General features: G+C 35.6%; 1 protein-coding gene across 14 annotated transcripts in view; it reads right to left on the bottom strand.

The window, feature by feature from the left end:
* dmd (dystrophin) overlaps positions 1–13,695 on the bottom strand; it is a 1,684,732-nt gene that overhangs the window by 859,288 nt on the left and 811,749 nt on the right. For 13 of the 14 annotated variants that reach the window (XR_010004953.1, XM_008107345.3, XM_016992722.2 and 10 more), the window contains 3 exons: positions 13,091–13,228; positions 10,818–10,970; positions 9,770–9,952 (listed from right to left, as the gene is read on the bottom strand). Coding sequence is in view for 13 of the 14 variants with exons in the window: in XM_008107345.3 (XP_008105552.2) it covers positions 9,770–9,952; positions 10,818–10,970; positions 13,091–13,228 (474 nt within the window). In the remaining variant the exon portion in view is untranslated. The remainder of the gene's footprint in view (positions 1–9,769; positions 9,953–10,817; positions 10,971–13,090; positions 13,229–13,695) is intronic. The other variant, XM_062977166.1, reaches the window with a different exon arrangement.

Raw genomic sequence — 13,695 nt, 5'->3', positions numbered from 1 at the left:
AATGTTGTTCAATATTTCACAATGTGGTAGTACCAAGCTATATAAATACAGCTTTCTCTTGAAGAAAATGCAGGTAAGCTGTCTTGAGAAATATAGAAACTCTGTATTCTTGCATCCAAGTAGTATGTCCAAACCTGATCCAATCTATGCCACAGCCAAAATCCATTGAGAATCCTTTTTGGTCCTTTATCAGTGGCTTTACTGGAATGCTTGAAGTCCTATTGGCTGTTTCACAGGAATACACCCAATGAATTGTGAATAGGGGCAAAACATTTTAGTGATACACTTAGGCCTAATCACACTGTTAGTTGCCTAATGTAGATTCATTTAATATATGGAAACTTGGCAAATCAAGACTTGCATTGATTCAATCAGTCCGCTCTAGCTGGGTCTAACATTTGAATTAATGTTTTACCAATGCTTAAAAGAAAACACTGGCCCTGATTCACAGTTATTCACTAACCATGTTCCGCTGAAATCAACATAGAGGTTTTTAATTTGCTGAAAGTGAGGACTACACTTTTTGGAACTTAATCTACATTGCATATTTTAATTTTATAAAAAAATAGAGATTGTTAGAATTGAATTGGCAATGCTATACTTTAAATGCAATTATAGTAACATTAAAATACATAAACATTAAAAATATTAAGATATTTGCAGATTTTGTGAAATTAAAATGATGCTGGAAAAATAAAGTATTATTTTGAAACATAACAAAATATCAAAAAGGCAAGGAACTTCCCTTTATAATATACTGGAATGCCATACATCATGGCTAATGAGTAAGTCAGATTAGCTAAATTTGGGAGTAGAATGCCAACATGTTAGAGGCTGCAAGCATCAGAAACACCCTTATCTATGCAGAATGAAAGGCAGCAAATAATCAAAAAGGAGATGGGAAAAAAGATCTGAATTAATGTTAAGTAATTTACAATTCCAGGTAATATCAGATCTTCTCTTTGAAATGAGATGCTTCGATAACAGATTTTTTTTCTTTGAACAAGTTTCTTGTCAACTGTAAAATTGTACTGGCTGCAGGCTTGGATTTCCATAGTATATTATTCTTATTGAAGTAAACTCATTTCTGGAACAACTTTGTGAGATTAATGATATAGACAAAACAGATGGTGGTTTTCACATGTCATCTTAATAACATCACAATAAGGGCAGGATTCCCCCTCCCTCTTCTAATTGCTCATCAAGGCCTTAGATTTGATAATGAGCATTGAATACTTTTACTTGTAGGTCTTTAATTAATTAATTCCAGTATGGCATTCATCACAAAAAACATAAATATAAACATAGAAATTTGAGAATAGAAGTGAGTCTATCTTTACTTCCATTATTTCAGATAAAACTGCTTTAAGATCATATTAATTTATTTCACCAAATGTTTGCTAGTTTTGTATAATTCTCTTTAAGCAAAATGACAATCATAATTTTAAATCTGGGATAGATGCAATGGCAAATGGAAGAATGTTTTTATCACTGGATTCTGTGGAGCCAATCTTCCTGTTTAGAAATTTAGGGCCTTTCCAGACAGGTCCTATATCTCAGGATCTGATCTCAGGTTTTCTGCTTTAAACTGGATGATAAGTGTCCACACTGCCAGATAATCTGGGATAATCAGAAAACCTGGGATCAGATCCTGGGATATACTGCAGAGCCGGCCCTAGGTATTTTTCAAGTGTAGGCGAAGAGAATTTTGCCCCTCCCCCAAAACTAATCACTGAAAAATAAAAGCGTTCGATAAGCGGAAATGTATGATAATAAGGAGAGATTAAGGAAAAGCCTATTAAACATCAAATTACATTAAGATTTTACAAATTAAGCACTAAAACATGTTTTACAACAAATCAACAGAAAAAGCAGTTCAATACCTTGCGGAGGGAGGCCGCAGGAGACAGGAGTTACCTCGATGGCGCCCCCAACAAGATGGTGCCACAGGCAACTGCCTAATTTGCCTGGTGGTTGAACCGCCTCTGGATATAGGGCCTGTCTGGAAGGGCCCATATTGTAATGTAATGATTAGAAATATATTGTAATGTTACAAATATGAAATGAACAGAAATGTATATGATGGACTATAGGAATGTACGAATCTATGCACAAATGTAATTGTAATTGCTATAATTTATCTGCATAACCAAATAAAATTGTATACATTAAAAATGTTAAAAGTATGTATGCCACCCAATTATCTGAACTCTAAACTTTGGCTTAGTTTGCAAGATGCTTAGCATCTGTATATTGAATACGGGTAGTTACATCAGATAATGAGAAAGGCGACACCATCAAAATGAATTCCTAAAGAATAACAATATTTGGGTATCTGAAAAAAATAAGATTTGCATAAAACTAAAATTATGGAGCATTTCTTCTGCGCTACATGAATCCTCCTCAGAAAAAAAAAATGTTTATGTAGTTTGGGGAAGCTCCTGGATTCATTGTCATTAGACGCCTAAGGACCCTTCTACACTGCCATATAAAATCCAGATTATCTGCTCTGAAATAGATTATTTGATGGTGTAGACTCATATAAGCCAGTTCAAAACAGATAATGTGGATTTGATAATCTGGTTTATATGGCAATGTAAAAGGAGCCTCAGTGATGTGTAGCACCTTTAAGCAACTTTGGCTAGTATACCAAATTCACTCTAGGCAAGAATTGTCTGCCCATGATAATCCATGTATTCATAATCCCATGCTTATTTTGCTGTAATGCACAGAGATGCGGGGTGGGGGAGGACAGGACACATGTCATTTGTATGAAATTTTCCTTCATGTTGAATGAGACTTTTGAAGCAACCATAGTGATGTTGAAGCACTGGTTAACTAATTACTGGGCCAGTTTCACAAAATAGGCTTTAGCCTTGAAATCCTGGGGCAAGATTACATGGTAGACTGTCTTCTCAATACACACAATTTCTAAAACAATAAGAAGTGGTTTTGCTGGGTGTATTCTCTGGCATCTATCTGATAACAGTCCTGTGATGATGCCCATATTTTGAAAGTCCATTTCACTGGTACAAATGAGGTACATTTGTGTTATGCAACTGTTAAATCCATGTTTCATTACTGCTTGTTGTCCTTTTTTTTAACTGGTTGTGTTTCAAGTTTTTGGTTTTTAATGTTTTGGAATATTTAGATATGCTGTACTCCAGTGAGCTATGGTTGGCTCATAGTTCATAGCTCATGATATTCATGTCTAAATGAAAAAAGAGTCTAAATAGAACAGACTATAGAATGATAAGAGACATCCCACCTTGTCCCAAATATGCAGAGATGACTGTGGTGAAATAACAGTGTACCTTTGTCCCACATAATTATGGGAGGTAGGAGTATACTTTCACCCAACTTTCCCCCCACAAAAGCTCAAGGAATGAGAAAATATTTAAGGCAGAGAGGTTTTTTTGTTTTTTGTTTTTTACAATTGGGAATAGTTATATAAAACTCTAAACACCTGATGCCTAACAGCAGAAACATTTATTTGGTTGTAAGAAAATGAGAGGTCACTTTTTAGCAGTAGCAAAGCACACCATACATCAATTATCTATATCTTCATTTTATATATTTATGTATTTCAATGAAGATAAAAGGACATTGTGTTGTGCTTGTTTCACATTTTCTCTCCATCAGCCATTGCCTAAATGCTGTGACCTTCAGTAGCCGTTCTCCACTGGGAAAGGCAATTTTGACTGCAGCTCTAGACTACCACATAGCAGATTATGATACTCCTGCCACATTCTAATAAACTATTTAAGGCATTGGTCTGATGGTAACTGTTTATAATTTTAGTTGAAGCAATATATTTGCTTTAATTTCCATCAAAGAGAATAAGAAAATAAGAGTACAGGTGGTCGCCAAATTACAAACAAGATATGTTCTGTGGGTTTGTTTTTAAGTTAAATTTGTTTGCAAGTCGGAACAGGTACATTTTTTGAGTGTAACTCCAGGTATATACACACATGCACACACATACTTTGGATTGCATAGGAAAGGGTTAACACTCTCTGGTGCTTGTTCCACTGTCTGTGACTCTGTTCAGAAGATTTCAGCTCACTTTCTGTCTCTGCAAGAATTAGATTTTGGGGAAAAAAATGGCTTGTTGTGGAAACAAGGATAAAGCTTCAGTGGAGACACCCCCCCCCCCCCATGATAACGCTTTCAGGAGTGAATTTCCCTTCCTGGGGGAAATTCTAAACCCTGTTCTTAACTATGAGTCATTTGTAAGTTGGATGTTTGTAACTTGGGGACTGTCTATAGTTTCTTTCATACATTCACTTTCCTTTCTTTGAAATAAAGCAAAATACATTGTGAAATGTAACATAATATAGAGCCAAAGGCACTGTACCATGAATACTTAGAAACCAAGTACAATGACTTTAACAAAGAAAAAAAATCAGTAGTTTGTTCTAAGATAAGCATTGTGCCTGTCTACATCACACACACAAAACCCCCCAAAACAAAAAAAAGACCCCAAACCCAGCTGTAACTCAGATTATCCTGCCCGGGACCTGTCCCAAATTCGCCCTTTTAGTCCTAATATATTACACTCAAATTGTATTGCTCACCACACCACAAATGCTTAGGTTGGCTCTTTTTCTGGCTCTGGTAATGGTGGTGTGCCCCTTTACTTCCCAGACAGCTGGAAAGCCTTTAGGGCTGTTCTGGACCTGCTACTGCTACAAAGGTCACCAACACCAGCCCTTTGTGGCTCACTATTACCATCCTGTGACTTGAACAAGGAAGGCATGGTAGCAGCAGCTGCAGCAGCTACGGGTGAAACAAGAGCTAGCCTAAGTAAAGTGGAGGAGCATCATCCTACGCTCACTTATTTGTGAGTATATCATCCTTCCACCAGCTCTGAGCACAAATTCTGGTATTCATACAATTTAAAGGGATCTGCATACACTGTGAATAGCAAGTATTGGACATGTAAACAAAAATATTGATACTTCCCACCCCAGCAAACCCCCCCAAAAAAACCTTGGAAACTTAATCAGTGGCTGACGCTGGATGAGAGACTCCCCCCTGGGCACACAGAAGACTGGGCAACTTGGAAGGTGCTGAACAGACTGCTGTAGGCAGTAGGGGTTTTTTGCTGCTTAAAAGTTGCAAAAACTTTTTTCACTTTTTTAACACAGTTTATTCAAAGACAGTGTGTATATGTCTTTCCCTCTTTGGTTTGAAGTCACTAACTCTAACAAAGACCCAAACAATATGTGACATTTCTTTTTTACAGCTCTGTGGGAAGCCCATTCTGTTAATTGTTCATCTTTTCTATTCACCAACACATCTTTGTTAAGCAAACTGCACTGCAGTCAGTTAAAAGCGATTTTGAAGGCTATATTATATTGAATAAAATGTGAAAATTGCATGGAACATTGCCCAAATAACGTATTCAATCATGAAAATGAAAATAATACAGAGTAGGAAAATAATCTTTGTGACCTTGAGCTGAATTAATAGATACATTTTTAGGGGAGAAATCTTAATACAGCTTTAAAAAGCTTTGTTGTTGTTAGATGTTCAAAAGTTACAAACTTAAATTCTGTTTATTGCTATAAGTCTCACTGGCATAGAACACCACTTTGCATGTTCATACACACTCCAGATCAAGCAATTAAAATCCTTCATTTGGCAGAGCAATGCAAAGCATTTGTATCTAAATGGAATGGCTGAAAGGTAACAGAATTCATCAGTTTCTTTCCTGTGGCTTAATAATATATCACATTTGAAAGAGGATAGACAAAATGTGTGGCATGATTTCCAGCAGAGATGACTTCATCACTCAAGACACCTGTTTGGATGCTCAATTTCCTTATATTCACTGCACACCTGTGTTTATGGAAAGTCAATGTGAAGATTCGGTTATTTGCTACATCAATATGTAAATATACATGTTATATTTCAGCTATTAAACAAATAGCTGAATTTGTTTTTCAGCTACAATTTCACCAATAGTAACATCTCAGTGCTAAAAGCAAACAATGCTTGGTTAGAAGACTCCACCCTCTTCCTGCCTATAATTTAAATTAAGTAACAATTAAGTAAAATGTATGCAGTGTTACTGCATGATACTTTTCAGAACATATGCTCATAAGGTTTCTTGAACTGTATATTCAAAGGCAGGACAAACATAAAGCCTAATTAATTCTACTGTGAAAAATTTGAATGGGAGTAGGTAAAACCCAAAGCCCATTAGCTTACTTTAAGAATACTATTTTTCCACATTTCCATTTGTATACATTTTAAATAATAATTACAATACAAAATGTCTACTTTTAACATCAAGTTTCAAATGGGTTTTCTTTTTCCTATGTATCTAAAAAATGCTAATTATTAAAGTCATCAATATCTAGAGATTTCCCTGCAGCACTTGAGTAATAATCTCAGTACCTTAAGAATAATACAATAGTTTGTAAAGCTATTGTTGAATTAGTACAGGACTGTGTAAGCTCTATGCAAAGCATACACAGTGAAACCTCTACTTAAGAGCATCCAGACTTAAGAGCATGTTGATTTAAGAGCTGTTGCTTGGCCCGGATTTCACTTTGACATAAGAGCAGCATTTGAGCTAAGAGCTAGCAGCAGAGGAAGCGTTAGGGCCAGAGTGAACGCTAGTGTGAGAGTACAAGACTTTACTGCTTCAGAGAAGCAGCCTCCATGCCTCATGCCTTGTGCTCTTATCCGCTTTGGGAAATTGCTGTCTGCTTTACTCTTGTCTGCTTTGAGAAACTCTGGTTAGTTGATTTTGTGTGGTTTTTATTCCTGGTAAGTTTGGCTTCATGAAGAAAGGGGGGGGAGGGAGGGAGGGAGGGAGGCTGAATGAGCACAGTATAAAGAAAATGATGCTTCTGCTTCTTCACTTTGTGCTTTGTGCTTCTTTGCCACAACTTTGTGCTGCCACCATTTTAAAGTTCATCTTTTTATTGTTGAATGTGAATGTGCATTTATACATTATTTGTACTTTTCTTATGTAAAAACATGCAACAAAAAGACAGGGGGGTTGGGGGGCCGGAAAGGAGTAATAGCATTTCAGTGGGAAAATTTGAGATAAGAATATTTTCGAGTTAAGAGCTCAGTCACAGAACAAATTAAACTCTTAAGGTAGCACTGTATATGGTAATAACAGCAAGTTTCCTTCCACCTTATGAAGGTGCTAACAAAAAGTTATATAAAAATGAAAGTGCAGAAATTAACACAAGTCTTTTAATTACGACCAGTCCCCAACACCCAATTCAGTGTTCCATCCATGCTTGTATTCAATTTTGAGAAGAGGTACGGTGTTTCAAGACATCATTGCACTTAAGCAATGATATCTAAATTTGTGTTGTTTTGAAGATATCTGTGCTATCAGCTTTCCACTTTAGATGAGTGTAACCTAAGCAAAGATATGCCTAATTCAAAATCTAGTTTTGTTATCTTCCTTCTGATTGAAGTAGGGGGAAATAGTTGTTTATTTGTATGAGGATTTTTCTTTTGAAGTTCTGGTACACCAGCATCACATCAATGGTGGCTGCTATAATGGTTATACAGCAAGTCCATGTGTTTGGGAGTGCAAGTATTTGGTTATGCTTTATTATCTTCTGTACCTCTTTGAGCTTTTTGGAAGGGAGTACACAGTCTGAATAGAAAAAGTGAGTTAAATTTTGCCTGGTATTAAGATACTCAATTCTGCTCCCCCTTCTTAAAATACAAATCTTGTATCATTTAGAGAAAGAGGCTGAGAAGATTATCTTCTGATGATAAACTTCATGACAGTTTTTTTCGTGTCAGGAGCAACTGGAGTTGCTTCTGGAGTGAGAGAATTGGCCGTCTGCAAGGATGTTGCCCAGGGGATGCTCGGATGTTTTTGATGTTTTACCATCCTTGTGGGAGTCTTCTCTCATGTCCCTGCATGGAGCTGGAGCTGATACAGGGAGCTCATCCAAACTCTCCCCGGGTGGGATTCAAACCTGGCAGCTTTCAGGTCAGCAACCCAACCTTCAAGTCACAAGGCTTTTATCCCCTTGGCCACCAGAGGATTGATAGTTACACTTACTTTTATTGATTTCTTGTTTTTCTCTGATTTGTTGGTTGCCAGGGGATTTTCTATGTAAAGGTTATGATTTTTTTTCCTGTAAATAAACTAGCTTCTGATTCAATAAAACTATGAAATGGACCTTTCATAAAGCCATAACAAATTTTCATCACTTCATTTATGCATGGTAGAGCCTCACCACATTCCTGTAATGAGTGTTGCATTGCTTTAATCTTACAAATGGAACACTGACTTGGAGATTAATTGAAATAGAACTCAAATTCTATACAAATTATAAATCACTTTTTTATCTTTCTAAAAGATATAGACATAACCCAGTTTTAAGATTTGTGGGTCCTTGCTATCAGGACCCTTGGGAAATTGTACAAAATTCTATTGTACAAGTACAACAAATATGGAAAGACGTTACACTTGGTATAGGCAAGAAACCCAGTTGGTGTAAATACATTGAACCCAACACTGGAGACTTGGGTTGAAATCTCTGCTCAGCCATGGAAACTCACTTGGAGAAGTCACACTCTTTCAGCCTTAGAGGAAGGCAAAGACAAACCCCCTCTGAAAAAAATCTTGCCAAAAACACTCTGTGAGAAGAGTCACTTTAGGGTCACCATAAGCACAAATTAACTTGAAGGAACACAACGTGAACAAGCAAGAAACTGCACTGAACACAACAACTCAGTTTGGAATTTCAATAGATTTGACATGAGAACATGACTTTTGCAGGAGAAATTGAATAGGAAGAGGCAATAATATTTTTATTGCTCCAGGAATGAGGAACTGAATTTTGCTCCCTAGAGGAAAAATGCTTTGTTTACCATTCTAAAATATGCCATAATCCTTTCAACCACACTTTTGACTTTTTCTCAAGGTGAAAGGTGCACACATATACACACTTAATGGTTTATTATAGGATGTATCCTTCATTTTGTTCTGTTCTCCTGTCTTTAGCTATAAAATATATGCTGCATCTATGACACACCAATATGTCATCTTTTGCATTTTAGCTTTGTCTTATTTTGTATACCCTCAAATCTGTTTTGATGAGGTGGTCTTGTTCAGGCCCCAAATCCATACACCGACAAACCAGATTTCATACTTTATTTGAAAGTACAATTTCATGTAAGGCAGATTTGACAACACAAAACCTCTGCCTAAACAGTGTGAGGAGCTTCTGGCACAACATGTTCTTAAAGTGAATGTTTGAACTGCATGTGTTTTCAGAGAGAGAGAGAGAGATTGATTCTTCTGAGGAATGTCTTATTAAGTAGAGCAGAGGTGCATTTACATAGTAGAGAAGAAGAAAAATCTCCAATCTGTTCCTTAGGGTTAATCAATTGCACATTCTAAAGAAATAAAGTTTAATTAAATTTTGCATGGGATGGTGGGTTGAAAATAAATATTTCTCAGTCACACATGTTTATTGAACATAATAAATGTATGGCGGTTTTGAATCAGCAATGTTATGGAAGAAATGACACAAGAAAATCAAGATATGATTTTGTCAATGCTGAAATATTTCTAATGTTTTCACCTGGTATTTTAATCTATGGGAATCATCCAGAGCACATCATGTAGTACAAGGATTATACTGCATTGTAAAATAACGTGTTACCCCCTTGCTGACCAGATATTTTGTTTTAGACTGGGATCTTTCATTGTTAGTAGGGTTTTGTTAGTAGCAGTATTTGCAAACAGACATGTTTGCCAGGAACAACTCACAATTTTTGCATAGTTGAGTCTTCGAAACTGAGCAAATTTGCTCTCAATATCTCGCCAGCGCTTGCTGAGCTGTATCAGGGTTGGTTCCACTGCTTTTGCAGCCCCATTCTTAGACAAGCGATCAGCTTGCCTCTGTACCGCATTCAGCTCTTCCTTCTTCTTCTCCAATTCTCGATCAATTTCCTATTGAGCAAAATCAATACAGGGCCCAGGACAATTAGCTAACTAGATAATCAATGCCCATGAATTTACAAAATACTTTTACCCCTTTTGATTTTATTGTTACAAAAAAGATGCTTATTTTGTTTGTATGTGTACATGGAGACAAAAGAAACATAGGTAATTCTAGGGCCTTCTAACCGATTTATTTTTTAAATGTAACTAGAATATGCTGTAAAGATGATGGATTTATTGACTATCTAATTTACTTTCTAATTCTCTTTAGAACAGTGTGATAGGCAACTAGAAAGACCACTGTAATGTACAGGAATTGCATATTAAACATCCATTGTGATTGTCAGTTGCACAACTATAGACTGTTTAAAAAAATATGTAGATAACTCAACAGAAAATGAAGCAAAAGAAGACGGTACAAAATAAACGAGGCAATTCTTTGACAACATGTAAGTAAATCTTTAGAATGTTGATAATGATTTATGAGTATGTTCTGATGAAAATGAATGTGCTAACATGACAAAGAGTTCATCCATATACCGATAAGTCATTTGCTCATCTGGAATAAAGATACAGAATTAATTAATTTACTTCCAGAAAACAGATTATATTTCTTAAAGACAGTATACTTAATATACACGAAAACATATTTTATTTCTATATGTCGTGTATCATACTAACTATAACATTAACAAAGAACAAGTATTTATTTAAACAAGTGCTATCTAAATTGTTTAAACAAACACACCAAATAATGAGCAACTGCTATTCTATGTGCCAATATAGTTGTACAAACAGAGACATAAACACACATATTAGCATATTTACATTACAAAACTAATGCAACATCTTTTTTTTAAAAAAATGCCATTACCTTTAGCTTCTGTTCATCTTGCGGGTCTGGCAGAGTTGCTATTTTTTTCTCAATGTCATCCAGCCACTTCATAAGGTCATCTGCCTGCCTCTTATACTGATACCACTGATGAGAAATCTCCAAAGCTTTTTTCCTTCTTTGAGACCTCAGATCCTGTTCACAGTGCAGACATTATTAGACTTGCAAAAAGGGGGTAATGGTATAAATGGTGGTACATATGCAGGTGTTAATATTCAGAAGCAAAGGGTAAAACACAATAGAGTAAAAAAAAACCCTAATAATTATTTAAGAATTTGACTATATCAGATTTATTTCATATTCTAAAAAGCCTAAATAAATTCAGATTCTTGAATATCTTAACATTCAAAATGTTTGTATAATATGGTTTAAGTTAGGAGTATGAAGAAAGCAGAAAATGTATAAAGTGGTAAATATTCTTTATATGAGGAAAGTATCTTGTGGAATGATTGATCTGTTCTTGAGCTATTTACTATAAAATTTATGGAGTGGAAGTGTTCTGTGTTCTAAGAAGTTGTGGAATATATTTGGACAGTATAGAAAAACAGTAAGAAGAAGAATTTTCATAACACTTCATAATAATATGGTAGGCACTAAGCAGCAGCAATAGCAAACTACATTTCAGCATAATTAAATAAAATTAAGTGTAAACATATTAAGTTATAGAGTGTGAAGTTAGAAGGGGTTAAAATAATTAGAAAAACAAGGCTTTGGGTATTATCTTTGGCTCTTGGGGCACCATCTATGACTTTGCACTAAGGTCAGATGCGTACTACCAAATTAATATGGTAAATGTTCTGTTCTTTGTTAGTGTATTAAAGCTACCATGTTTCCCCGAAAATAGGACAGTGTCTTATATTAATTTTTGCTCCCAAAGATGCGCTAGGTCTTATTTTCAGGGGATGTCTTATTTTTCCATGAAGAAAAATTCACATTTATTGTTGAACAAAAAAATGAACATTATATACTGTGCAGTTGTTGTCATCACAAACCAGCATAACCAGACAAACTGTGAATCCTATCAAGAATTTCTTATTACTACCAATATTTCCATGTACAACACTCTATGATACGTAAATTTACCGATCCTGCATGCTCTGATGTTCTGTTCATTGGGCATGCTTCCAAACAAAAACTTTGCTAGGTCTTACTTTCGGGGGAGGCCTTATATTTAGCAATTCAGCAAAACCTCTACTAGGTCTTATTTTCTGGGGATGTCTTATTTTAGGGGAAACAGGGTATGACCCCTGTTAGACATTTTTTTTTATTAGACATTATTTGACTACTTGAGTTGACTTAAATCTCAGTTATGCTTTGGGAACCCTCAAAGCCAATTTGATATTATACATATACATACATATATATATGTGTGTGTGTGTGTGTGTGTGTGTGTGTGTGTGTGTGTAAAGATAAAGGTTTTCCCTGACATTACGTCTAGTCGTGTTTGACTCTGGGGGATGGTGCTCATCTCCATTTCTAAGTTGAAGAGCCGGTGTCTGTAGACATCTCCAAGGTCATTTGACTGGCATGATTACATGGAGTGCTATTACCTTCTTGCCGGAGCAATACCTATTGATCTATTCACATTTTCATGTTTTCGAACTGCTAAGTTGGCAGAAGATGGGCTAACAGCAAAGCTCACCCCGCTCCCCAGATTCGAATCGCCGACCTTTCAGTCAGCAAGTTCAGCAGCTCAGTGGTTTAACCTGCTGTGCCAACAAAGACGCAGCAGGTTATATATGTTTCTCATTCACTGATATTTTATAACAAGTTTTGTTTCTGCAATCTAACATAATAAAGAAAAAATTATCTGTTCTTCTCCATAGTGTAAAAGGGGAAAGTAACAAGACCAATACATGCATCCATATTTGTTAAGAAATGAAATAGTGCTACTTCATCTAAAGATTTTTTTTTTAAAAAATAACATATTTCTTTCTACATCAAGTTAATTACTGATACATCTGTGCAATAGATGTATTGCTACTTAAAAACAATAGTTAATTTTTACACCCCAGTTCCTAGAAAGGTACTTGAAGCCACAGCAATGTGATCTTAGGGCAGTATAAAAGCATTGTGATAATCACAAACCAACTATTACAATTGCTCTTTCGTCCACTTTCTCCTTCACAATATATTTTTTAAAATGTCAGAAGAGAGGATCAATTTAGGATTCTTGGAATGCTCCTCATCTATAAGTAACATGCAAGGGGGGGGGGGAGGCTGAGACCCATGTTTTTATAAATTATATCCTCTACCTTGAGAGCATTATGCTTGGTCTGCAACAGCTGTTGTTTAGTTTTTATTTCTTCTTTTCCCCTTTCATCTGTGATTGTTCGGTGAAGCACATCTCCTCGGTGAAGCAGTTCTTTCACAGTAACCTCATCATCCTCACTCTTTTATTTTTACAAAAAGAACAAGCATGAATTTAATCAACATTTTTGTCAGATAATAAGAGACAATTGCTTTTGTTCTTTTTATTCTCCTTTAATTATTATTATTATTATTATTATTATTATTTTAAAAAGATTTTGTTTTCCCTTTGCAACAGGAGAGGGCAGAAGGTAGATCTACCATCAGATCTCTAGATAATTGCAGCACAATTCCAAATGTTTCTATCTCTCAATATTTCAATATAAGCAGGTCAAACTGTAAGAAAACAAACTATATGTACTGTGTTAATAGTTTCCTCTTGACCTTAGAAATCTCTTCTTGGGAAATAAGACCTGTGATAGGTTGCTGTTGACTAGATCCTTCACAAGTTGCTCTGGTTCATTGTTCTTCTATTGTGTTAGGATCACCGGTTTCTACTAACTCAGTCATAATCCATTACCTATTATTTATAATTAGATAATAAATAAAG

Source organism: Anolis carolinensis, chromosome 3 (genome assembly GCF_035594765.1).
Source record: "Anolis carolinensis isolate JA03-04 chromosome 3, rAnoCar3.1.pri, whole genome shotgun sequence".
NCBI classification, from domain to species: domain Eukaryota; kingdom Metazoa; phylum Chordata; class Lepidosauria; order Squamata; family Dactyloidae; genus Anolis; species Anolis carolinensis.
Note: the sequence above shows the minus strand (reverse complement) of the source record. Positions and strands in the feature narration are given on the sequence as shown.